Here is a 25,328-nt window from a genome sequence, read left to right on the forward strand (position 1 = left end):
TAAAGCAATATTGGAACTGATATCAATCAATTCTTCTTCGGGGAAGAGTGCTGATGTTCGTGTGGAATAGGTTTCAGATGGAGCGGATGTAAAAGGCCGGAAATAGTTTTGAAAAAGCTGAAATTTCCCTACTGCGACGGCGCGGTGCCCCTCCGCCCGCCGGTTAATTTCTCGAGGCTCCACCGTTCGGACTGCGTGACTCTCGTTCCATTTCTCGGCCAGTGATTGCGCGTGTCTGTGTCACCAAGGAAGATGGCGGATGAAGCCGAGGATTTGGGTAGTGCAGCGGACGAGACCGACGGCGAGACGGAGCTGCCCTCGTCCCCGGCCGCCAGTGGTGGGGGCGCGGAGGAGGGCGGCTGGTCGACCCCCATTCTGTCGCTGGCTAAGAAAGCGTCGGAGACCCTGTCGGCGAACTACGGAAGCGCTTTAAAATCAGCAGCCGTGGGATTCGCAGTCAAAGCGAGCGGCAGCGACAACACTGTCAGCAAAAGTAGGGCTGTAGGGGGCGGGGCCAGGGGGCGTGGCGGGGGCGGGGCCAGGGGGCGTGGCGGGGGCGGGGCCGCTCAATCCTGTGATTAAAAGCAAAAAAAAAACTGCGGATGCTGGAAATCCAAATCAAAAACAAAAACACCTGGAAAAACTCAGCAAGTCTGGCAGCATCTGCGGAGAGGAGCACAGTTAACGTTTGAACTGTTGAAGGGTCCATTCGGACTGGAAACGTTAACTGTGCTCCTCTCCGCAGATGCCGCCAGACTTGCTGAGTTTTTCCAGGTGTTTTTTTGTGCTCAGTACTGTAGGCCCTTGTTTCTGTGCTGACCACTTCCCATCCCAGCCACTGGAGTTGTCTGGCTGGGAGACCAGTCAGCCCACTCTTGGGCATTTACTGCTGAACATAAGTTTCATTGGGCCTTTGGCCATTTTAAAATTATTTTTGCCTTCTTGACCTGTCTGTAGCCTTTGACGCAGTTGACCACATATTCCTCTACTGTTTCACCATTGTTGTCAGCTGGGTGGGATTCCAATCACCTGGTTCCATACAAATCTATCTAATTGCAGTGGCTTCCCTTCCTGCTCCGAAACTATTGGCGCTGGTGTCTCCCATGGTTCTATCCTTGGCCACCTCCTGTTTTTTTTTTTATCTATGTGGTGCCTCTTTGTGTTATCATCCAAAAACATACATTTTTTCACATGCATCAAGCTCTACCTCATGATCACTTCTCCTCATCCACTGCTGTTAAAATGTCAGACTGCTTGTTGGGCATTCAGTACTGGATGAGCAGAATGAGCAGAAATGTTCTTCAATTATTGGGAATACAGAAGCCATTGTCTTCAGTTCCCTACTACAAACTCTGTTCCCTAGCTATGGAACCCCTCCCTCTCCCTATATGACCACTGTTTGAGGCTAAATCAGACTATTTGCAACTTTGCTGTCATATTTGACTCAAGATGACTTTCTATATCAGTACTAAGATTCCTTATTTCAATTTCTGCAACAAAGAACACTGCCCCTGTGTCAGCACATGTGCCAAAATCCTCATTCTTACCTTTGTTACCTTGGGTTGGCTATTCCTCCTGGCTGGCCTCTCATATTCCACATTTTACCCTCTCTAAATGTGATGTCATCTAAAACTGCTGCTCTTGACAAATCCCATTCACCCATCTCTCCTGTGCTGACTGACCTTCATTTGCTCCTGTTTAAGCAACATTTTGATTTTAAAATTCTCATCCTTGTTTTCAAGTCCTTCCATGACCTCACCCCTCATCTCCTCCAGCCAACAACTCTCTGAGATATCTGACACTAATCTAATTCTGGCCTTTTGAGCATCTGTAATTTTAACTGTTCCACCATTAGTGGCTCTGCCTTCAGCTGCCTAGGCCCTAAACCTCTCCATCTTTCCACCTATCTCCTTCTCTAAGACATTCCTTAAAACTTGACCAAGTTTCTGGCCAAAATTGCCTCATGCATTGGTGACAAAGTTTGCTTCATAACATTCTTTGAAGTGCATTGGGACTTTTATGTTAGAAGTATTCTGTATATACAAGTTGTTGTTATAGCAGCTGTTACAAACCTTTACTGTCTGCCCCTTGCATGATGTTTAGTTATGCTCAACTAAAACAAAGGAATTGAATTAAATTTAGGGTGGATGAATCTAAATTTTTGGGGTTGCATTGATGTATAATATATGCTCAATTCATTTCTCTTTTAAAAGTTGCAAGTACACACTTTGCAATCTCCTGTGCAAAATGTACAGTCATATTTTATCTTTAATTGGATGACGGAAGGCACTTAGTGAACTGGGTTGACGATAAAGCAAAGGGGAAATCTTTGATTTTTATAGAGAAAATATTAATGGGTTTCAGTGATTTGCAGCAAATAAAGCATATAGTCATGCAGCTTTTATAATTCAAAAGTAACAGAGCTAATGGTACTTTTCCAACTGTGTCTATAGTATTGAATATGCTGTTGTATTTTTCAGCCCAATTATGACCCGCTTTCCTCAGGTGAGATAATCACCTTTTTTTGTGCTAGCATCCGTGTGTGTGTGTGTAACAGACACAGGAGTTTTTCGTGTTCACCACTGGAAACTGCTGTGGAAAGATGAAGCTGAAAACAGTTGGATATATTCAGTGCCTGTCGACTAGTGACAGAAATGAATGGCCTCAGATAGGAGAAGTGGCAGTACAGGCTGGAGGGCAATTAGTCTATTTTTTCAAACATGGGGAATAGCAGATTACAATAACAGAAAAAACTATTCTGAAAGTTGAGGTTGCTGCACAAATGTCTTAAGATAGTCAGTTTTACCAGCAATATGCAATTATTTTAATGTGGTATAAATGTTGTTTTTACCATGTTAAGGTAGTGCTTTGAATTATAGCAAACAGTTATCTATTTCTAATCAGTTAATTTTTATTTTTTTTATTAGATGTTAATGAACATGTGAAAAATGAGCGAGTCAACCTCATGAATATGATGAAACTTAGTATTAAAGTGCTCATTCAATCTGCATTAAGCCTGGGAAGAACTTTGGATGCAGATTACCCTCCTCTTCAGCAGTTCTTCGTGGTAATGGAGCAGTGTCTCAAACATGGACTGAAAGGTACCGGATTATGTGTTATTTTAGTAGCTGTGCTTCATTCCGCAAAAGATCACCATACTGATAAAACCTTTTTTTTTAAATCGCTCACAGTAAAGAAGACTTTTCTTGGACCAAACAAATCATTTTGGGGTCCTCTGGAGCTGGTGGAAAAACTTTGTCCTGAAGCTGCTGAAATAGCAACTAGTGTTCGAGACCTGCCAGGGCTTAAGTGAGTTTGTAAATTCTTTTGTGGGTGGTGCTTTATTTGGATGAAAAGCATTAAACATAAATGTTTATCTTTCAGAACTCCTGTAGGAAGAGGAAGGGCGTGGCTTAATCTTGCTTTAATGCAGAAGAAAATAGCCGATTATTTGAAGGCCTTGATTGATCGGAAAGACCTGCTGAGGTGATTGTCTTTTTTTTGTATGAAATGTTTGCTTTTCCTGGGATAGAGTTACTAATTGTCACTCTGACAAAAACCTATGGAGTGATTGTTGGAACATGTGGTTGCTAAAATGAAGTAAAATCATAGAATGTTACTGCACAGAAACTGGCCGTTTTTCATCAAGCCTGTATTGGTGCTTTTCCCCATAAGCCAGGTGATTGAATTCCATTCTCCTTGTTCATCATACCAATTAGTAACACTTTTCATGTAATTGGTTTTTCAGATAATTTATGGATTTTGCTTCAACAATATTGGCAGAGAATTCTACCTTTTTAATAATCCCCTTTAAAGAATTTTTTCTAAAATTTTTTCCAATTTTTTTGTTGCAATTGTAACAAAGGGTACAAACTTACGGACCAGTAAACAGTCCATTTCTATTAACCTTAACATATGCACGTTGTACTGTTCACTGATCACCCTGTCCATGTTGACTTAGGCTGCTGGTCTCTCTAGGCCTCAAATTTAAATTTTCATCTTTGTGTTTAAATCCTTCATGACCATACTCCTCCTTGTCTGTCATCTTCTCCATGTCTGTCATCTTCTCCAGCCCTACAACCCCTCACCACCCAACATTCTGTTTCTCTGAAACTGGCCTCTTTTTGTCCCAACCCATTGTCTGATCTTTGGCAGCCATTCTTTCAGCCACTTAGAGCAAATCCCGGAGCTTGGGGCTCTTTTTTTTTTAAGATCCTCAAAATTCACCTCTTTGAACAAGGTTTTGGTCACTCCTCCTGACATGTTCTGCACTGATTTGCCATTCATTTCTTCCTTACACCTCTGAAATGCCTTATGACTTTTTTCCTACATTAAAGGAGCTGTAATACAAATTACTCTTTAGCAACCTCCGCCTCCAGTGGTTCTGAGATCCCAATTCCTCTGACTACTGAAGCAAAGTACTTAATTAACCTGACAATATTTCACATTCTGCTGAAAGCTTGTCTCTCAAGCAGCACCATCTCTACTTCCATTAGATTCTCTCTTGTTGGAGATGGTCAGAGCCTGAATGTTATCCAGGTCTTGCTGCATGTGGACATGGATTGCTTCAGTATTGGAGTCAAGAATGGTACTGAAAACTATGTAATCATCAGCAAACCTCCCATTTCTTACCTTATGTTGAGGGAAGGTCATTGATGACGCAGCTGAAGATGGTTGGACCCTGAGGACCTAGATGATTGGCCTCCAACGATGACAACCATCTTCCATTGTGCTAGGTACGATTCCAACCAGTGGGGAGTTTGCCTCCTGATTCCCATTAACTTCACACTAGGTCAAATGCTGTGATGCAAAGGTCAGTCAATCGCCTCACCTTTTGAATTCAGCTCTTTTGTGGATGTTTGGAACAAGGCTGAAATGAGGTCAGGAGCAGCACCTGGCATACCTAAAAATGAGGTGCCAACCTGATGAAATGACAACAATGGCTACCTGCATGCTAAATAGCAGAAACAATATGTGATAAACAGAGCTAAGCGATCAGATCAAACATGTGGCAGGAGTACACAGCCAGTCATGAATGGTGGTGGACAACTAAACAACTAACCAGAGGAGGAGGCTCCTCAAATATCCCCATCCTCAATGATGGGGGAGCCCAGCACATCAATACAAAAGACAAGGCTGAAGCATTTGCAATCATCTTCAGCCAGAAGTGCCTAGTGGGTGAACCATCACAGCCTCCTCCTGAGATCCCCAACATCACAGCTGCCAGTCTTCAGACAATTTGATTCATTCCATGTAATAAGAAATGGCTGAAAGCACTGGATACAGCAAAAGCTATGTGCCATGACAACATCCTGGCAGTAGTATAGAAGACTTATGGCCTAGATTAGCTCAGTCAGTAGTGGTGCTACCAAGTAGCTCTTGGTGATGGACATTGAAGTCTCCCATCCAGAGTATGTTCTGTGCTCTTGCAACCATCAATGCTTCTTCCAAATGGTGTTCAGCATGGAGTATTAACTCACCAGCTGTGGGAGGGCAATTGGTGGTAATCAGGAGAACGTTTTCTTGCCCATGTTTGACCTGATGCCATGAGACTTCATGGGGTATGGAATCAATGTTGAGGACTCCTGACTATTCCAATATGCTGCCCACCACCTCTAGTGGGTCTATTTTACTGGTGGGACAGGACATACCCAGGAATGGTGATGGAAGAGTCTGGGACATTGGCCAATGTCTGATACAATGCGTATAAATATTTCAGGCTGTTGCTTGACCTGTTTGACACATTTGCTTGACAGTTCTCCTAAAAGTAACACAAGCCCCCATGAAGGAATAAAAAAAGTTGGGAGATTCTTTTTAAAATACATGAGTACAATCCATCTGGACCAGAGGTTTTATCCTCTTTAAGTTTTTTAGTTTTGGAGAATTCTGAAATTCATAACTAGTGAAGAAATTTCTCCTCATATCAATCCAAAATGATCAGCCCCTTAGCCTGAGTCTGTTCCTACGTTTTATAGATTCAGTGTTCTATGTTTCAATGACCTCACCTCTCGTTCTCCTAAACTCTTTAAAAACTATACAAAGAATGCAGGCCCAATTCACTCCATCTCTCATCATAGGGCAACCCTCGGGTTCCAGAACCAATCTTTCAATGTCATATCTACCTGTTCTATCTCCCTTCTAAACACCGAAGTAAAATAATTAACATTTCTGCCATCTTTCTATCGTTATTTATGGTATTATCCTATCTATCCTTTAATGGTTCTATTCCCATCACAGCCATTTTTTTGATATGCTGTAAAAAATTTTATTTTGTTTTATGTTTCTTGATGATTTAATTTCATTGTTTCTCTTTGCCTTCCTGTTTTTTTTAACGTTTCTCCTAATTTCTTCATATTCTGTCTTATCATGCTCTGTTGTCTGTGTACTTTAAGTATGCCTCTTTCCTAACTCTCAGTTGTTTCCTTATGCCTTTATTCTTCAATGAAGTCTTACTAGCGTTTCTTTTGTTTATTGGTGGAATATATTTTCCCTGCACTCTGAACACCATTTAAATGTTTCCCATTATTGTTCTACTTCGTTGTTTGCCAATATTGTTGCCAATTTTATTTTCCCAAACTGTATTCTCAGCCTCTCAAATTCAGCTTTGCCCCAATCTATGAATCTGTTTTATGTCATACTTATGTTCTTCTCTATAATAATCTTAAAGCATATTATGGTCACCATTGCCTAGATGTTCTCCTACCTTTTACTTCTCATATCTACTCTGGTTCACTCCCCATTACTGGAGCCGAATAGTGTGTGTTCTTTGTTGGACTTTTCACGTATTAGATGAGAGGGGTCCTGTACACATTGTAGGAACTCCATTCCTTTACCTACCTCTTCTGTCCAATTAATATCAGGGTGGTTGAAATCTCCCATAATTATCATTTTTTTTTACTCCATTTCCTAATTCGTCTGCATATTTCTCCCTCCACCTCGCTTCCATTATTAGGTGGCCTGCAGACTTCACTTATTAGTGCGATTGATCCTTTATTACCTTTTATCTCCATTGATATGGATTCTATTCTTAACTTGATGATAGTTGAGCCCCTTTTTTCCCTACTGTTACTTTGCTATCACTAATAAGTACAGCTACTCCACCTCCTCTTTTTATCCATCTATCTTTTCTAAGTATCTTATAGCCTGCGATGTTTAATTCCCAATCCTGAGTTTTCTGTAACCATGCCTCCGTAATCCCTACTGTGTCTGTTTTCTCCCAATGTGTGATTGCCTCCAGCTCCACTTTTTTATTACGGGCACTCTATGCATTGCTGTACTCATTTTAAATACTATTTCCTCTTGATTTATGTTTAACTTTTTTTTTAGACTGCTGTTCTATAACTTTATTTGTTCTCTTGCTGCCAATGTCCTCCATTTATTCTTTCCTGTGCTTTCCTTCCCTTTTTTTGTTTAAGTTTAGACAGCTTATGTTTCTTGTATATCCCTCCCCATCTCCTCTTAATGGTCTAAAGCCTTTGCTACCCCCCTATTTACCCTCTCTGCTAGTACACTGGTCCCATGCTGGTTCAAGTGGAGCCCATTCCATTGGTAATGCTCCTTCCTCTTTGAGAACTGGTGCCCGTTTCCCATAAGAAGGAACCCCTCCTCTCCCCATCAAAGCATTTCTCACCAAGACTTGTTCTTTGCTACCTGGCTGCATATTGATAGTGCGCACATAGCTCATGATATACCAAATTTAACTAGTCGGTTTTCAAGCAAGATGTCTTCATTTGCTTCTTGCAAATTAGGTGCATTGTGTTGTAGGGCCTTTCAGTATCCACTTAACGTTAACTGATTTCTTCTCCGCCGATGCTGCCAGACTTGCTGAGTTTTTCCAGGTAATTCTGTTTTTGTTTTGGATTTTCAGCATCCGCAGTAGCTTTTAGCTTTTTGTTTTTATCTAGGGTTTACTTGCCTTCATCTTAATGCCCTTTTATGTGCAATTTTTTTTTTTGATTCAAATTTGTTTATTTCCCTATTCACCCATAGAACTCCAACCATCGCACTCCACTGTATTTTCTTACTGGAATATACTTGACTTGTACCTTCTGGTTCCTGTTACTTGATCTATAGTTCTGCTTACCAATTTTTCCTTTAACCTAGGTGAGATACCATTTCTGTCATTTACTTATTAATTTTTTTTCCTTTTAACTCTGGAGGTTTAGTTGTGGCTACTGCTTTCTAAATTTTACACTTTTAGGCCACTTCCTTCATTTCATTACCCAGAACCAGCTCAGCTAATGTGTCCTTCCTTGATCGAGCAGCAGCATGTTGACTGATGAAAAATTTCCCTTTTTATTGTAATTATTTTCCCCCTCCTATCTTTTATGTATAATTGAAGTTTCTTACATTTATAACTATTATTATCCATTGCTCTAATTTGTCTATAGTTTTCATCCTTTCCCTTTCTGCTGTTTAGCAGTCTGAGCTTCCAGTAGTTCATCAGATCAGTGCAAAGAGATTCTGTTCATACCATTTCATACTTTAAATCCTTAGCTCCAGAGCTTTGTCATTGTTTAAGTATAACAACTACCCACCTCCCCCTCCTAAATATTTTATACTGATCTATATTTAATTACCAATCTTAACCTAGATGCAGCGATGCTTGATGTGTGTTGATTTTCTGTTCCAATCAGCTACTATGGTTCCTCTTCGTTATACTTCATTAGTTGAATAAAGAAAAACTAGTTGCACAGCTGAAACTAGAACATTTTAAGAATGCTAATTAATTTCCCATGCAATTCATTTGCAATTCTTGAAGAATCAAGACTAAATACAATATTCTGTTCAAGTAGGATTAGCGGGTAATTTGGTTATTTGGCCACAAGGGGTGAGGAGTGGAAATGGTAAATAAGGTGGTCCAATATAAGCTATTCGAAGATAGGGTGGGTGGAAATTGGGTCTAGTGCTTATCATGTGTACTACTTGGTTCTCTTCGGCCTGACTTATTAACAATTTTTTGGCATGCCTTTTAATATTTGGAGCTTAGTGAACTTCAGTATTTTTCCCTTTTCCATCAACATTACTGTGACAAAACAGAACCTAACACTGTATATTTTTTACAAAATTTTTCCTCATGGCTATCTCATAATTTTAAACCTGACCTTTTGGCTGGCAAAGACCATTAAGATGGCTGACCCAATGTCTGTGACTCACCAGAACAAAAGAAGCCATGTCGCAGTGTTGGAAATGTCACACCTCTTTATTTCTGAGGAGCTATTAACAGACCAGCTGGGGACTGCAAGCTCAATTTCAAAGCTTCCTCCTTTTCTCTCTCCCTCTCTTTAGTGTATGTGGTTGGAGGGGGATGTTGTGGACCCTCCTTTTTGCAGTTATTGAACGTACATACCTTTTTGAGTTCGTCCTACCTCGAGTTTGCTGTTGTGTTATTAGTAGGAATGGGATCACACAAAAACCGAGGAGTTGGGAAATATGCCACCTCTTATTAAATAGGAAACAAATCAAAACACCTTTCTGTTTACGGGCAGGTGGCGAGAGGAAAAATTAACACCCTTTGAATAGACCCCCCTTCCTGTCCATGACAATTAGCTTCCATTTTCATTTCCGTCTCAAGTATATATTTGTGTCTGTTTTGATTTTTTTCTTTCCTCCACAAACAGCAAACTTTCAAACAACTTCTGTGCATTCCTTCTGAAATGTTTTAACTTTTAGAATTCTAAGATGTGCAACATTAGTGTGCATTTATACCGTTCAATAGTCTTTCATGCTTGTCCTGATGGTCCCTCTGCTACTGATGTCATTGAATATTTTGGAAGAGGAATAGATGGGACTTATGTCGGAGACTGTTAGGTTATCACACATCAGGATTGGTTCCTTTGATAATGCCACAATGCTATGCTGACAGCACCACAAACTGATGTAGTACCTTTGAAATATTGAGGCCATTCATTATTTTTGTTATATTAGATATGTGAAATGACATGGACTTTATATATTCTTGAACTTTAGAATTCTAAAATTCTTAATTGAAAGATCAGCTATTAACCTAATGTTGGTTTTAAATTGGCGTGCATGGATAAAACTTTGCTTGTTTTAATAGTGGGGTTATTTCCTTAGTGAAGTGGAAGCTTATAATTTTTTAAAAGAACAAATGTTGCCTTTTTTGACTTGTTAATACTGTTCAGTAGTAAAATGACTGCCAGTTGTCAAATATCCGTTGTAAGCTTTGTGTGAATTAATTCAAGTATTCTTTTAATGTAGTGAATTCTATGATCCAAGTGCACTGATGATGCATGATGAGGGTGCAGTTATTGTTGGTCTACTGGTGGGCCTTACAGTTATCGATGCAAATCTTTGTTTAAAAGGAGAAGACTTGGATTCTCAGGTAATATTTTATATAGTATCCTAGTTTTTAAAAAGAATTGTAAATGTTATAGAAATACTCTGGGGTTTACATACTGTATTTTAAAAAGAAGTTGAGTAGCTGCTCTATGAAGAGTTGATTTATCAGATTTAGTTTGAAGGATTCTGTGTCACAAAACCTTGCCATCATTTTCCTATTTGTTTATCCAGGGCAAGAAAGATCATTAAGCCCATTCATGCTTCTCCTCTTAAAACATGATAATTAGCAGTGTTCATTGTTGACTATCTGGCCACTAGCCCTTAAGGAATGGTAGCTTTTAGTTTTACCCCTTTTTACACATTAGGGATGTGAAAAACTTGGGGATTTTAGTGAAGGAATGATGTATTTTACAGGTGTTCTATCAGCATATTTGAAGTTCACTTGCATTTAAGTGAGATTGGTAAACAAATGTGCAAAGTATTATAGTCATACATTGGTTAAGGCTTAGAAGGCAGCCATTAAACCCGTCGTGTCAGTACCCAGCTTTCTAAAATAACTGTGCTCACCATGATAATGGAGTAAATCAGTCAGCAACTACTAGCATCTGCACATGCGCAGTTAAACGTGAAAATCTGGTAAACCTGCTCCACAGAGTTCCCTATAACAGTCTCGACCAATAGTCTGTGGTGGCATGAAGTTGGGGATTTGCCCACTGACTCTCCACAATAGATTCCAGAAAAAAAATGGTGCTGCTGCATTTGGGAGCAAGTTTATTTTTTAATGGTGTGATAACTACTGCTAAATAACCTCCTCAGCCTTGAAAATGTAATTTTATAACTGTAGAGTCTCATTGTTTCAGAAGTTAATTAGTTTATCTGGGACATCCCTGGTTTCTCATTGCCATGGGGTTAGATTGCAGGGAAGCAGACTTTTGTTGGGTTTATCTGTGTTTTCTCACAGAAACAGTTAGTCAGCTTGAAAGGCTGTGAGAAGGCAGTTGTGTATTTGCTGGCAGCCAAAACAAGTAGCATGGAGGCCATAAGTATTAGTGAGAGAAAACCAGCCAGGCAGTTCTGATGAAAGGAATTGACCTGAAATGTTAACTCTGTTTCTTTCCTCACAGATGTTGCAAGAGCTGCTGAATATTTCCAACATTTTCAGTATTTATTTCAGATTTCCGGCAACTGCAGTATTTTGCTTAAGTATAGTGAGATGTTCTTAGATGGGGATTCATTTGAAGGTTTTAATTTGAATGCTAAACCTAGTAATTTCAGATGAACATACTGAGTTAAAGACTAACTGTGTGCAAAAATGCTTTTTTATTTTGACTTTGGATTGTTGATGAATAATCAGAAGTAGGGCTTTATTGTTTTCACCTCACCCTTGCCTGGGGCACTGAGGTAATTGCACATGTACTGGTGACATGGCTTATATCAACAAACCTGGCATTGACCAGGAGGCCTCGAGCATTTTGTTTCTGAGGCCCCACTCCCTGTAACCCAAGTAGTTTTTTGTATAAAGATTCGTTATACAATTAAGTATGTATTTTTTACTTAATGTGAAAGTTGTTGTGGTTCTGAGCAAGAATTATGTCAATCTGGTATCTTTAACCATGGCATGTATATGTGCTCGTCATTGTTCATCCTTGCACTGTACTTTGTACTTATTGCCATTGCTGAGAATACAGCTTTGGGGAAGTTGTACTAAATGAGCATTTTCCAGTGCTGTGGAAGAAGCAGTGCTGTATTCAGTTGCCCATTGCTAACACGATCATGTTTCGTGTGATATCCGCACGTGCAGTTTGCGATTCAGTGACCTTAACTGGAATCAGCAGTGGAAATTCTGGTATTATTATTGTTTGACTCAGGTTGGCTAACTGAGCACAGCCCAGTGTTCAGCTTAGATCACTCCTCTGCTAGTATCACATTGACTCAGAGCATTTATTCTGATATTTATCAGTGGAGGCCTCTAAATTTGCTATATATTTGCATGTATTACTCAAAACATTGCCAATATAGGTATCCCGTATAACAGGATGTTACTTTGGTTAGACTGTTAAGCTGACTGAAGGAGCGGAAATTGTATGTATCCCTCCTGAAGAAAAAGATTGATTAAAAACAGGCATATGTTAGAAGCAAGTTTTACAGGGGATACAATGAATCCAGCTCTTAGCTGTTTTTCAGAAAGAGAGGTGGATGGATTTTAGTAACCTTACAGGAAGCTGTAACTGGTTTAATGGTGATTGGAGAAAGAACTTGAGTTTGTGAAGTTTTTAAGAGACACTGCCTGGAGCTGGGAAGAGAGAATGTCATGTTGAAACAGATTCTGGAACTTGTGAATAGGACTCTCCATTTACAAATGAGGATCTATATGCTGTAATTATTTCTGGTGGGCCCATGGGGACCATAGAACCCAGTTCAGAAGGCCTGCCAAGGACCAAGAATTAAAGACAGAGATAAAAACAAAAAGCTAAAAGCTACTGCGGATGCTGGAAATCCAAAACAAAAACAGAATTACCTGGAAAAACTCAGCAGGTCTGGCAGCATCGGCGGAGAAGAAATCAGTTAACGTTTTGAGCCTTCATGGCCCTTCGGCAGAACTGAAGCATAGTTAGGAGAAAGGAGAAATATAAACTGGTTTAAGGTTGGGGGGGTGGGGGGGGGGTGCGCGGGGGGGGGGAAGAGAGAAGTTGAGGGTGTGGTGATTGTGGAGATAAGCAAGCCGTGATAGGAGCAGATAATCAAAAGATGTCACAGACAAAAGGATCAAAGAGGTGTTGAAGGTGGTGATATTTGTCTAAGAAAAGTGCTAATTAAGAATGGAAGACAGGATACTCAAAGTACAGCTCTAGTGGGGGTGGGGTGGACAGACTAACAAGGTTTTAGTTTTAGATTTAAAAATAATGGAAATAGGTGGGGAAAGAAGAATCTATATAAATTATTGAAAAAAAAAGGCGGGGGGGTGGGGGAGAAACGGGGTGGGGATGGGGGGAGGGGGAGTTTAAGATCTAAAGTTGTTGAATTCAATATTCAGCCCGGAAGGCTGTAAAGTGCCTAGTCGGAAGATGAGGTGCTGTTCCTCCAGTTTGCGTTGGGCTTCACTGGAACAATGCAGCAAGCCAAGGACAGACATGTGGGCAAGAGAACAGGGTGGAGTGTTAAAATGGCAAGCGACAGGGAGGTTTGGGTCTTTCTTGCGGACAGACCGCAGGTGTTCCGCAAAACGGTCGCCCAGTTTGCGTTTGGTCTCTCCAATGTAGAGGAGACCGCATTGGGAGCAACGAATGCAGTAGACTAAGTTAGGGGAAATGCAAGTGAAATGCTGCTTCACTTGAAAGGAGTGTTTGGGCCCTTGGACGGTGAGGAGAGAGGAAGTGAAGGGGCAGGTGTTGCATCTTCTGCGTGGGCATGGGGAGGTGCCATAAGTGGGGGTTGAGGAGTAGGGGGTGATGGAGGAGTGGACCAGGGTGTCCCAGAGGGAACGATCCCTACGGAATGCCGTCAGGGGGGGTGAAGGGAAGATGTGTTTGGTGGTGGCATCATGCTGGAGTTGGCGGAAATGGCGGAGGATGATCCTTTGAATGCGGAGGCTGGTGGGGTGATAAGTGAGGACAAGGGGGACCCTATCATGTTTCTGGGAAGGAGGAGAAGGCGTGAGGGAGGATGCGCGGGATATGGGCCGGACACGGTTGAGGGCCCTGTCAACGACCGTGGATGGAAAACCTCGGTTAAGGAAGAAGGAGGACATGTCAGAGGAGCTGTTTTTGAAGGTAGCGTCATCAGAACAGATGCGACGGAGGCGAAGGAACTGAGAGAATGGGATGGAGCCTTTACAGGAAGCGGGGTGTGAGGAGCTGTAGTCGAGGTAGCTGTGGGAGTCGGTAGGCTTGTAATGGATATTGGTGGACAGTCTATCATCAGAAATTGAGACAGAGAGGTCAAGGAAGGGAAGAGAAGTGTCAGAGATGGACCATGTGAAAATGATGGAGGGGTGGAGATTGGAAGCAAAATTAATAAATTTTTCCAGGTCCCGACGAGATGGGCCCCAGCTATGCCTGTCTCTTTATGGGGTATGTGGAACATTCCTTGTTCCAGTCCAACTCCGGCCCCCTCCCACAACTCTTTCTCCGGTACATCGATGATTACTTCGGTGCTGCTTCATGCTCTCGTCGGGTAATTTGCTGGTGCTATTGGGAAGGGTTTAAACTAACTTGTCAGGGTGTGGGAATCAGGAAATGTTAGAGAGGAAAATCAAGCTGCACAGAGAATTGGGAGTGACAAATAACAGTAGAGTAGGAAATAATATGGTAATAGTTGGGGTCAGAGCAAGAGGGAATGAAATAAGCTCTAAATTAAATTTACCATGTCTGAATGTGAATGTACCAACTGCAGTAAATAAGATTGGCCATGTGGGAATGCGATGTGGCGATAATTGAGACCTGACTCAAAAAAAAAGGGCAGGATTGGGTGTTAAATATTCCTGGAAACAAGGTATTCAGGAAAGTTTTTTGAAATTTTGTTCATGGGATATGGGCATCACTAGCTAGGCCAGCATTTATTGCCCATCCCTAATTGCCCTTGAGAAGATGGTGGTGAGCTGCCTTCTTGAACCGCTGCAGTCCATGTTTGGAAAGGAAAGAAAGGAGGTGGGGTAGTAGTGCTGATTAAGGAAAACATTACAGTGCTTGAGAGGGAGAGGATGTGTGAGACGGGTCAAGGACAGAATCTATTTGGTTAGAGCTCATACCATTACTCTACTAGGTGTATTCTATCGGTCACTGTCTAGTGGGGAAGATATAGGGGATTAAATTCTCAAGAAAATTAGAGATGCAAGAACTATAGAATAGTTATAATGGGGGACTGTAATTATCTTAATAAAGACTGGATTAGTAATGTAAAGGGCAGAGAGGGAGAAGTGTTTATGAAGTGTGTTCAGGAGAATTTCCTAGACCTGTATGTTTCTGGCCCAATGAGGAAAAAGGCAATGCTGAACCTGGTTCTGGGGAATGAGGTGAGTCAAGTAGATCATAGTATCATAATTTTTTAGATTAGCTATGGGAAAGGATAAGGAACAATCCAAAGTTTTAAAAAAAAATAGTTAATTGGGAGAGGGCCAACTTCAATGGGTGAGAATGGATCTGAACCAGGTAAATTAGAATCAAACAGAAAATGCTGGAAAACTCAGCAGGTCTGACGGCATCTGTGGAGAGAGAAACAGAATTAACGCTTCGTGTCTGCATGACCCTTCAGGGCTCTGAAGAAGAGTCATACAGACTCGAAATGTTAACTCTGTTTCTGTCTCCACAGATGCTGTTAGACCTGCTGAGTTTTCCAGCATTTTCTGTTTTTATTTCAGATTTCCAGTATACGCAGTATTTTGCTTTTAAATTAGAATCAAAGATTGACTGGCAAAACGGTAACAGCAAAATGGGCTGTTTTCAAAGAGCGGATAATTCGGGTACAGTCAAGGTACATTCTCACGAGGGGAAAAGGTGGGACAAACAAATTCAGACCTCCATGTATGATGACCATGATAGAGAGTAAGATGAAGTAGAAAAAGTGTGCATATGACAGACGTCAGGTGAATAGTATGTTTGAAACCAGGCTGAATATAGAAAGTACAGAGGAGAAGTGAAAAAAGAAATGAGAAGCAAAGACAGAGTAAAGGAAGAGACTGGCAGCTAACATAAAAGGGAATCCAAAAATAGTAAAAGGGTAGTAAAATGAGGAGAGAGTCCAATTAGGGACCTAAAAGGGGTTTTACGCAAGGTGGCTGGGGACATGGCTGAGATATTAAATGGGTACTTTGCATCTGTCTTTACCAAAGAAGAAGATGCTGCTCAAGTCATAGTAAAAGAGGGGGTAGTTGAGAAATTGGATGGGCTAAAACTTGATAAAGAAGAGATATTACATAGGCTGACTGTACTTAAGTTGATAAGTTATCAGGACCAGATGAGATGCATCCAAGTATACTGAGAGGGTAAGGGTGGAAATTGCAGAGGCAGTGGTCATAATCTTTCAATCCTAGATACAGGCCTGGTGCCAGAGTACTGGAGATTTGCAAATATCACATCTTCGTTCAAAAACGGTGTAAAGATAAGCCCAGTAACTACAGGCCAGTCAATTTAACCTTGGTGGTGGGAAAGCTTTTAGAACCAATAATTCTGGACATAATTAACAATCACTTAGACAAATGTGGATTAATTAAGGAAAGCCAGCACAAATTTATTAAGGATAAATCCTGTTTAACTTGCTTAAATTTTTTTAATGAGGCAACTCAAGAGGTTGATGTAGTGCGCATGGACTTCCAAAAGATGTTTGATAAAGTGTCTGCAAAGTTAGAGCCCATGGAATAAAAGGGACAGTGGCAGCATGGATACAAAGTTGGGTGAGTGACAGGAAACAGTAGTGGCGAATGGTTGTTTTTCATACTGAAGAAAGGTATATAGTTCCCCAGGGCTCAGTGTTAGGACCACTGCTTTTCTTGATGTATATTAATAATCTAGACTTTGGTGCACAGAGCACAATTTCAAAATGTGTGCATTACACTAAACTTGGAAGTATTGTGAACTATGCGGAAAGTAATGATAGACTTCAAGAGGACATACACTGATGGAATGGGTGGATCAGTGGCATTATGAAATTTAATAGAGAGAAGTGGGAAGTGATACATTTTGGAATGAAGAACGAGGGGAGGCAATGTAAAATAAAGGATACAATTCTAAAGGGGGTGCAGGAGCAGAGGGACCTGGGGTTACATGTGCAAAAATCATTGAAAGTGGCAGTGCAGGTTGAGGAAGTGGTTAATAAAGCATATAGGGTTCTGGACTTTATCAATCGAGGAACGGAGTACAAAAGTAAGGAAGTTACGGTGGACCTGTATAAAACCCTAGTTCGCCCTCAACTGGAGTATTGTGTCCAATTCTGGGCATCACATTTTAGGAAGGATGTGAAGCCATTAGAGAGGGTGCAGAAAAATTTCATGAGACTAGTTCCAGGGATGAGACTTCAGCTACTTGGAAAGTTCTCCTTGGAGGAGAGAAGATTAAGATAAAGATTCTCAAAATCATGAGGGGTCTGGACAGAGTAGAAAGGGAGAAACTGCTCCCATTGGCGGAAAGATCAAGAGTCAGAGGACACCAATTTGCAAAAAAAAAAAGCAGTGGCGACATGGTGTAAAGCTTCTTTATGTAGCAAGTGGTTAGGATCCGGAATGCACTGCCTGAATGTGAGTGGTGGATGCATTTCATTTGAGGCTTTCAAAAGAGAATTGCATTAATTATCTGAAGCAAAAACATTTGCAGTGCTACAGGGAAAAGGCGAGGGAGTGGGATTAGGTGTGTTGTTTTTCCAGAGAACTAGCACGGACACAAAAGGCCAAATCGCCTCCGCATGTGCTTTAGCTATTCTATGATTCTGTGCCTCTATTGCAGCATGTGGGTTTTACCAATTGAGGCACTGGGAAAACTTGTCCACAAAATTTGATAAATGTTATTAGGGAGCCAGGGTTTTTTGTTTAAGAACCCTCTGTTTTTGGAAATGGTTAAATGGGTGAAGCTTAAATTATAGCTTTGCAGAAAAAAGTCTTCTAAAAATAAACATGTCATAAACATTCTAAACATGTTTTCCTTGTTAGTATAAAGTAATCCTCCTGAAATGTTATGCATTTGAATATATGTAGGAGTGGTGCCTACAGGTCATTATGGTTTCTTTCCTAAGAAGCTGCATTAATAGTTGTGTTGCCATTTCAACTTTGCCTCTTTTGATCTTGCACCTGGATGGAATTTGACTCCACTAACATTCTACTGCATGCCAATTGAAGTGCTTTTAATGTGGTTAAAAATCGGGTATGTATGCTGTTAAAGGCAATCAGTTCATGGATCACATCCAGTACAAACGGCTGTTGATCAAATCTGTATTAACAGAAATCTTACCATATTTTAGACGTTTAACAAGTTCAAATCAGCTTACTATTTAGTTTATTAAAAAAAACTGCCACTAAACATATGGGTTTCCTTTCCTCCAATTCTATTACAGAATACCCACTTAAATATTCCAGAGAGAGTCATATTCATAGACCTGTGTAAATCCAGCCCAGTTTCTCGGTGTTATTTAATTATGAAAGGAAATTGCGTTATTACATCATGGTGGAAGATTTAAATCAAATTGACAGCTTTTCCACGATTGTAAGAAACAAACCAATGTGATTAACGTATACTCTATGATCCTTGGCTGGACTCCCCCTCCACCCCACCTGCACCCTCAAGATGTTGATAACAGCCGGTTAGGGGCCAATAACATTTTGTTTAAAGTGGACGATAAGTTTGAGATTCAAGATACTTTCTCAGTGAAGAAAGCCACAAGATTCCGCAGCTTTTGAATAAACAGAAATAAACTTTACTATGCAAAGTCAGAAAGATAAAACAATTTACAATATCTATTTTATATACTAACATTCAGGCTGGAATTTTCTGACCCCGATGGAATCAGGCATCATGGCGGGCGTGAGCGGACAATATTGTGAGAAGGCCAAAAATCGATTTCATGCCGTCGTGAAACCAGTTTGCGATTGTCCATTCCACCTGTCAATGACGGGCCACGTTTCTCACTGCCAGACATCGGGAATGTCATTTTAATACTTTTGCATCTAATTATAAGCCCTGCTGTGTGTCTCTGTGCTGGTGGAGGGTATGGGTGAGCGCTGTGACAGGCCTTCAATTAGGGTGTCATCAGATTCTTCTTCTGAGGCGTCTTCAGGGCTTGACTTGAGGACCTGGGTCGTGGGCCCTCTCAGCTGCTTCCCAGATATGCCTGCAAAAGCAAGGAGAAATAATTAGTGCATGGCAGGGGACTGCAGAACAGGGGAACTGACTCATAGCATGGTTGTCTGATGGATCACTTGGTTGAGCACCACTGACCTCACTGTCAGCACAGATGCAGTCCAAATCATCGCCGGCCAGCTGGATGGCTCTATTTTCAAAGTCTCTGAGGACCTTGATGTCAAGCATTCCTCCACCAGTCTGCGACCTCTCCCTTTTTGTTGTGTGCCAGCTTGTCCTGCATGAATACAGATGGAGAGTGTGTAAGCAGGACACCTGCCAGATCAGATAATAAGGATGCCTGGTACATGTGGGTGGTGAGTGGCGTCATGGATGGAATGAGGACACGATCTGCAGGGTAGATGAAGGTGTGTGTGAGAGAGTGAAAGGTGATGTCCCGTGAACTGGCAGTGAGTGAGATCCCTGTGGATGTGTGATGGGCTTGTGAGTGTGAGTTGAGAGTGACGAGAAGTGTGACTTACCCTGGTGGAATGGAAGAGATCATTCACCCTCTTTTGGCACTGGGTAGCTGTCCTCTTTTGCAGGATGTTGACACTAACCACCGCTGCCATTGCCTCCCATGCTGGATTGGTGATCTTGATTGCTGGTCTTCGCCCAGAGCGGGTATAGAGAACTTTGCGGTGGGCCACCACTGCATCCAGTAGGCACTTGAGGGAGGTGTCGCTAAATTTGGGGTAGCATGTTTCCACCCTTTGGCAGCCATCAGTTCCCAGCAGCTTCCTATCCCTTTGAAGAGTGCTCGCTCTGTGCAGGAGCGGCCTTTAAATATTGTGACCGGTTTATTGAATGCCAGAGGTGACGTTGGGGCGAGCAAATCAGAGGCTGCCCCAACAGCGACCCGGCATGTTTCCCAGGAATGGATGACTAATGAGGCAGGATGTGCCGGGAATGGGACAATACGGCGTAGAAAGCAGCCATTGCTTTCTAATAAATGCAATTTTTCCTGCCAGTTACAGCACTTCGTGTAAATCTGGGACAATTCCACCCTCCCGAGTAAGTATGAGGTACATGTGAATTAACAAGCCTATTGTGGTTGAACACACCACGCTGCGTAATAAATGGCAGATGCGACCAAAACAGATCCCATGGATTTCACAACAACCCACTCAGACATCAGTAACACTGAGTCAGTCAATCTGACTGAAACTCTGTGTGTCTCACCAGGATTTTAATCTTCACCTTTGAAGATCTCGCGTTTGAATTCTTTGCAAAAGTCACTCCAACTTGGATAGCACCAATGACAGCCCACCTCGCAGGGTTTTAATCTCATCTTTTGAGATTCCATTCTGCTGAATTCTTGAGCATGCACTGAAACACCAAATTACAGGCACAACTTAAGATCTTGGGCTGCACCGAGCAGAATGTCACTGCTCCAAAGGCATACCTTTTCCCCCAACAGCCCACAGCATGAAATCACCAACCTTTGGCTTCCTTCTTGGATCCTCACGCCTTCCCCTGGAATCTCTTTGATTTACCAAGCCTTCTCCTGGGCTTCTTTACTTAGTGTGCTCCCCTCTGCCCTTTTACCTAATTTGGAGCTTGTTTCTCTGCTCCTCTCTTTTTCCTTAACTGGGACCAGTTCCTGTCCCCTGTCTCTGTCCTATACCTGGGACCCTGTCTCCCCTCCTCTTCCTGGGACCTCTCGCTGTTCCCTGTCTGGAACACTTGCTGGCTATGTCGCTCCACTCCTGGTCACCTGACCTGGATTTTTGTGCCGTCTTTATTTTTTTCCTCTTTATGTACAGGCGTGGTGGGCCTGAAGAACTTACAAGTTGCAGAACTGCACATGTGCAGCCCACTCTTGGCCTGCGCATGCGCAGAAAGTCCGAAGTTTGTTGGGAGTTGAAGTTCCTAACCTGCGAACTCAACAAGGTAAGTGTAGTTTTCATAACAATACATGAAATACTCAGCAGACCAGGGTGCATTTTAATGGAACTTGCTCACTGCACAAGTCCAAATTGAATGCACCCTCGTATCACAGCAGCAGATGTCCTCTTGGCTCCCCTCTACACCCACCAATAGTAAATGTGGGATTCACTGCTGAAAGCTATGGGAGCCAATATGCTCATCATTGTGAAGAAGGCAGTGTATTTGAGAGCTTTGCGAGTAGGCAGGTTGTCAGCTACTTGTGCATGAAAAACATTAAGTACCATTAATTTTATACCAAGTGAGTGGCCATCTCTCTCACTGACTGAAATATTTTTCAGATCCCCGGGGCTCTACAAACTCCAGTTTCATAACTACTGTTCTAAATAAAATATTTATTGAAAATATTTTGACTGCCTGACCAAAATAAAACTTTCTGACTTTTGAAAAGAAACCACTGAGCCCAATTCAGTCATTTTTTTTTTTTGCCTCAGGTGAAATTTGTTCTAATAAATTTCTTCACTTAAATTTCAGGTTGGGGTGATTGACTTCTCGTTGTATCTTAAAGATGGAGTTCATGATAGTTCTGACAGCAAACAGTGAGTAGTCAAATCCACTTGTATGTAAACTTTATAATGGTATTTTTGCTAAAAAAGATGTCCAAGCTTTTCGTCTTGTATTTGTCAGGACACTTGCAAGAATAGCAATGTAAGGGGGAAAACAACAATTTATACTGTATGTGAAGAGAGTGCTGATTGCTTAACAAGTGGCGTTGCCATGGAGAATGCACCAGTGATGGTGACTGACAGTTAACTGCCAAGCATTGTTTGAAAATTAAACCAGGCAATTTGACCCTGATTGGTCAAGGCTGTGCCCTGAGGAATGAGTCAGCGAATGGCTGTCACTTACTTTGTTTAGCTAAAACAGGTGCAATGTATGTATATGTTCTTCCTGTCTGCAAAGAGCAGGGCCCTGAGTATTAATATATGTAGCTTCCAGTACATGCAAATATACCACGCTGCAAGCCCGACTGACAATCTTAAATTGTTTGTCAGCGTAATTCTTAGCGCATTGAGGATTATTTAGCAAATGTTGTCCAATCGCAGAATCACATCTAATGTTGGACATTGTGTTTTGAGTTTTGCAAGCATGGGCTGGTTGGGTATGGTCTGTACCCTGCCAGTTGCGAGCAGTGGCTGGGACCTGCTGTTTGATACGATCCGTCAGTCTTCGGAACATACAGCCTACATACCGAGCATCATGCTAGCACTGAAATTCATATACTACGCTAATCATTTGCGTGATAGGCAGAACGTCTTTTTGACTTGTCGGCAGCATCCTGTTAGTGACGAATACACTTGTGTTGCTACTGCATAGTAGCAGCATGAAGCAGTTGGCTTCACCTGTCGCTCAAATTTTTGAGATACCTTGCCCTTCCAGGATAATCTGAGGTAGACTGGGCATTTTTCAGAGCTAAAAGTGATGGCCCTGGGCCCATTCATGAGTTTGCGTGATATACAGCACAAAATGATCTGATCAGGGTAGCCTTATCCCGCAGGATGCCTTTGATACGCCTATTTTAGCATCAAGCTTTCATGATGAGCAAATGCCTCAGGCCCTATTGATAGGGTTGCCGATGAGAGGAATCTTTTAGCATGTGGAACTGTAAGAATCCCAATGCATATATTGGCCAGCGAAGGTAGGCTTGTGGTAGACCATGACAGAGAATCCCATGGCAGATTTCTCAACTAGTACATCAAGGAAGGGGAATTCATTTGACTGCTCCATTTCATAGGTGAATTTGAGTGCAGGATGGAGCCCATTAAGGCATGTTAAAAAATTGTTACATGCAGCTGTGGATTTAAATATAGCAAATGTATCATCCACATATCAGAAATATGCGAGGAGTAGGAAGTTAGGTGTCATTCCATTTCAAGAAACATTTCTTATAGAACCCAACATAGATGTTTGAGAGAGCTGGGCCAAGAGGGGATTCCATGGCAACATCATCTATTTGGGCATACACAGTGTCACTAAAACTGAACTCAACTGCGCGAGTTGTGAGTCCATCTATTCAATGAACATTGATTCATGCAATGGTGATGGGTCTAGATCGCCATGATATAGTGCTGCAGCACAAATATCTGTGGATTCCTTAAGTGGAACATTGCTGAATAAGCTAGCAATGTCAAATGAGCACATGGACACAGCATTGCTATTGATATGCAAGCTCTGTGTGGCCTTTGCAAATGTGGAGGAGTCCTTCACCTTGTATGTGGAAAACTTGGTCAAAACTGGTTGTAACAATTCGCCCAACCATTTGGCCAATTCATGTTGTGCAGAACTGATCATAGGGTGTAGAGGGACATCACTTTCGTTGTGTGCTTTGGGCAGCCCATACCTACGTGGACGTAGCGAGCCGGGAGGACGAATCCTGTCATATATGTTACACGGTAGCTCATTGCTCTTACACAAGCCCAGCAAGCGTTTTTTAAGTTAATTTCAAGCAAGGCTGTCCAGCCTTGTTCAGCAGATCCGATGAATATGAATTTGGACCTGTCATTAAGAATGGCATGCATTTTGTTGATATAGTCATGTTTGTTGAGGATGACTATTCCAGTCCCTTTGTCGGGTTTACTGATGTGTATGTCTGGGTTGGTCTTAAGGCCTTGCAATGCTGTAAGACATATGCGTTTCAGGTGAAAGTTGAACAGGTCTTTCGGAATCCTACAATATGCGTGCGCTAGATCAGCTAGGTGCGCTTTCAAGGATTCAGCGTCTTCAGTGGAAGCTGGTTTGTGGCATTCTGAGTAGAGGAGTTCAAACTCAGCTAAAACCTCTTCCTGTTTCATTTGGGATGAAGGGACACCAAAATTGAAACCATGCGCAAGAATAAACTCCTCGCTTTGAAAGTATATGGTGTATCGGCAAACTTTAAATAGGGCCCGAGCCATTTGCTCACCATGAAAGCTTGATGCATCAAAGGCAAGGATAATGGCTTCTCTGATCAGATCATTTCGCACTGTATATCTCTCAAACTGATGAACAGGCCTAAGGCCATCACTTTCAGCCCTGAAAAGTGCCCAGTCTACCTTGGGTTACTCTGGAAGGGCAAGGTACCTCAAAAATTTGAGCAACAGGTGAAGCTAGCTGTTTCATGCTGCTACTATGCATTAGCAACATAAGTGGTATTTGCCACTAACAAGATGCTGCCATCAAGCTAAAAAGACATTCTACCTATTACATAGAAAATGTGGTATATGAATTTCAGTGCCAGTATGATGCTAAGTATGTGGGCCATACGTCCCAAAGACTGGCAGATCGTATCCAACAGCATGTCCCAGCTGCTGTTCGCAACGGGCAGGGTACAGACTGTACCCAACCAGCCCATGCTTGCAAAACTCAAAACACGATATCCAACATTAGATGTGATTCTGCGATTGGACAATTGGTGTCAGTCACCATTCGTGGTACATTCTCTATGGCAACGCCACGTGCCAATCAGCACTCCCTTTACATACAGTATAAATTGTTGTTTTGCCTCTTATATTGCTATTCTTGCGAGTGTCCTGATGAGTGCAAGACAAAAAGTTTAGACATGTTTCTTTTTTCAGCAATACTTAAGTTCTGTACTGCCAAATGAATGTTGGTAATTTTGTTATACTTTTGACAGCTAAAGAGTGATATAATTGTTGTCCCTTGTGTATCTTTGAAATTTTGCATATTAACCATTAAATATGAGTGGGGTCTAGTTTACTTTTTACCAAAATTTAAATGATGCTCCAACAAGCTGTATCTGTCATTATGTCTGGCGCCATTCCAAAAACACTATTTCCATTTTGCCTACAAAATGGCATTTAGCAATACAGAATTGACTAGCTCATTTTAGATTTTTTTTCTTTGTCTTACTTCCTAGAATTGGTATGTTCTATCTAGCGCAAGTCCAGTTCTAGTGTGACAGGTCTGTGTGCTATCAAGTGTGACTAAAAAAATTTACTTCAATTTTTCTCCACTTCTCTCATACTCTCTTGAAGGATATTGATAGTCTAGGGTAGGATTCCACAGAAGATTATGCCAGTATGCTTTGAGAATCACCTGGTGGCTAGGGGTATAGTTGTTATGGTTTCCTTTCTCCTCCCCCAACAACAGAAAATCAGAGAATCAATTAGCAGTGTTCCAAATGCCTTGGAGCATCACTCTAAAATTTGAAAAGGTTTCTAATCCATTTTCTGGTGTGGAACAGATACTTGAGAACCTTTTTTGAGAAAACCAAAAGGATGAAAAATAAACTGTTGAAAATGGGAGAAGCTTAGTATGTTT

General features: G+C 41.6%; 1 protein-coding gene across 1 annotated transcript in view; it reads left to right on the top strand.

Annotated features, from left to right (window-relative positions):
- The first annotated feature begins 227 nt into the window (after window positions 1-227).
- Window positions 228-25,328, top strand: part of rufy1 (RUN and FYVE domain containing 1) — a 71,462-nt gene continuing 46,361 nt past the window's right edge. The window contains exons 1-6 of the mRNA XM_078550809.1: window positions 228-493; window positions 2,928-3,101; window positions 3,192-3,309; window positions 3,385-3,486; window positions 10,222-10,345; window positions 21,543-21,607. Coding sequence (XP_078406935.1) covers window positions 253-493; window positions 2,928-3,101; window positions 3,192-3,309; window positions 3,385-3,486; window positions 10,222-10,345; window positions 21,543-21,607 — 824 coding nt within the window. The 5' untranslated portion in view covers window positions 228-252. The remainder of the gene's footprint in view (window positions 494-2,927; window positions 3,102-3,191; window positions 3,310-3,384; window positions 3,487-10,221; window positions 10,346-21,542; window positions 21,608-25,328) is intronic.

Source organism: Cetorhinus maximus, chromosome 10 (assembly GCF_964194155.1).
Source record: "Cetorhinus maximus chromosome 10, sCetMax3.hap1.1, whole genome shotgun sequence".
NCBI lineage: Eukaryota > Metazoa > Chordata > Chondrichthyes > Lamniformes > Cetorhinidae > Cetorhinus > Cetorhinus maximus.